Source organism: Sinocyclocheilus grahami, unplaced genomic scaffold, assembly GCF_001515645.1.
Source record: "Sinocyclocheilus grahami isolate Dianchi unplaced genomic scaffold, SAMN03320097.WGS_v1.1 scaffold8070.1, whole genome shotgun sequence".
In the NCBI taxonomy this organism is placed as follows: domain Eukaryota; kingdom Metazoa; phylum Chordata; class Actinopteri; order Cypriniformes; family Cyprinidae; genus Sinocyclocheilus; species Sinocyclocheilus grahami.
Window position 1 is genome coordinate 1 of NW_015511861.1, and position 1,509 is coordinate 1,509.

General features: G+C 38.2%; 1 protein-coding gene across 1 annotated transcript; it reads right to left on the reverse strand.

Annotated features, from left to right (window-relative positions):
* Window positions 1-130: 130 nt before the first annotated feature.
* On the reverse strand, window positions 131-1,040 carry LOC107577972 (phospholipase D2-like; the record flags this gene model as incomplete). Its single annotated transcript, XM_016263987.1, has 3 exons — window positions 131-287; window positions 769-861; window positions 953-1,040. Coding segments are annotated over 3 exons (338 nt in total), but the record flags the coding sequence as incomplete, so codon positions are not given.
* Between the last annotated feature and the right edge of the window lie 469 nt (window positions 1,041-1,509).

Sequence of the window (1,509 nt, forward strand, 5' to 3'; positions counted from 1 at the left end):
TCCACGACATTCTAATTTATTGAGATGCACCTGTATATGTATATGAAGCTTTTGATAGCATGTTCAATAGCAATAACTGCATGATGAAATAGCTCTCTATAGCTGAAATATAAAGTACATTTTTCTCAACCTGCCTGCAAAGACTCTCAATCGTGACTCCATGCCTGACTCCGGTCTCCCGGGTCCCTATTTTGATGTGAAATCCCTTATCGTATAGAATCACGGTGCCTACTTGGCCATCCTCTGGCCTCATGTAGAGAACAAAGGAGTCTTTTACCACCAGCCATCTGAAACATGAAGCAGTCACCACATGAGAGCTGAAACAAGGGGGAGAGCCATTCTATCAGCTTAGGGAAAACATCATAATAACCTAAATAAGTAAACAACCGAAAAAGACGACATGCCATGACCCAAAGGTTCGGCAAGACCGCAATCCGAGGAGCAAAATTCAATTGGGGCTGAATCTTTCAGTGTTTGCTTTTAAGAGCCACGTGAATTATGTAAGTGTAATGTTACTGTAGCTGCTTGTCAAAGAAAAAACAATAACACTCCTGTCCACAGAGATGAAAATAGCTGAACATTAGCATCTGTTATTCACCAATATTCATTTCAGGGCTTGGTGTTCTTACTTGTGAAACCATGAGACGAAGATCACTGAAGTGTTTTTCTCAGAAAGATATTATGTGCACATTGTGAAGAAAGGTGAAAAATAAAAATTACAGTTTTCATCACAGTATTATGGTTTCCTGAGTGTAAAACATTTTGCACCTTTTGGACCACCAGTAACAGACGCTGTTGGATCCACACCAGTAACACACAGGGAATGTGTTTCCTCCTGATTTCTTTAAGATCAGACCTTCACTTTTGTCAAGGCAAATAAACATATAAATGAACAAACACAAATCAAGCCATTTTTTTATATTTCACTTTATCTCACTATATGTATTCTTACATTCCTTTTGGTTCTAGATCCTGAATAAATGAGATGTGACTCACTTCCAGTGTATATGAGCAAATGTATATGAGCCACACACCAGTTACTTCCAAAATATCATTATTTCATTTCTTTGAAACATTTTAGTTATAGTGACTAAAATGAAGTACAAATTGGCATTTGCTTTGTACAGTCCAGTTCTACCTTAATAATTAGCCAGGAAAGTGTGAGGGGAAAACTGAGGCAGGGGGCAAATGTTTCCGGGTGCAGGTAGTCTTTAATTAGCCCTGCAAACGAATGCTAATTATTTGACTGTCAGAGAATTAGCCTGTGAAGCACTAAGCTAAGTGTGGAATCACCTCTCAGAGGCTTTCTCTACAAAAGAGCCTGTTTTAATGAGTGGGGACACAGCAGGTAGAGTTCCTTCCAGAACCTTGATTCTGCCATCATGTGACACAATGGTAACTGAACATTTTTTTTTAACACTAGAGCTATTGCTAGACAATAGCACTGCACAGATAGATTATTTTAGAAAAATTTGTGAGTAAAAATTGATTATACAGTCATTATGTCCT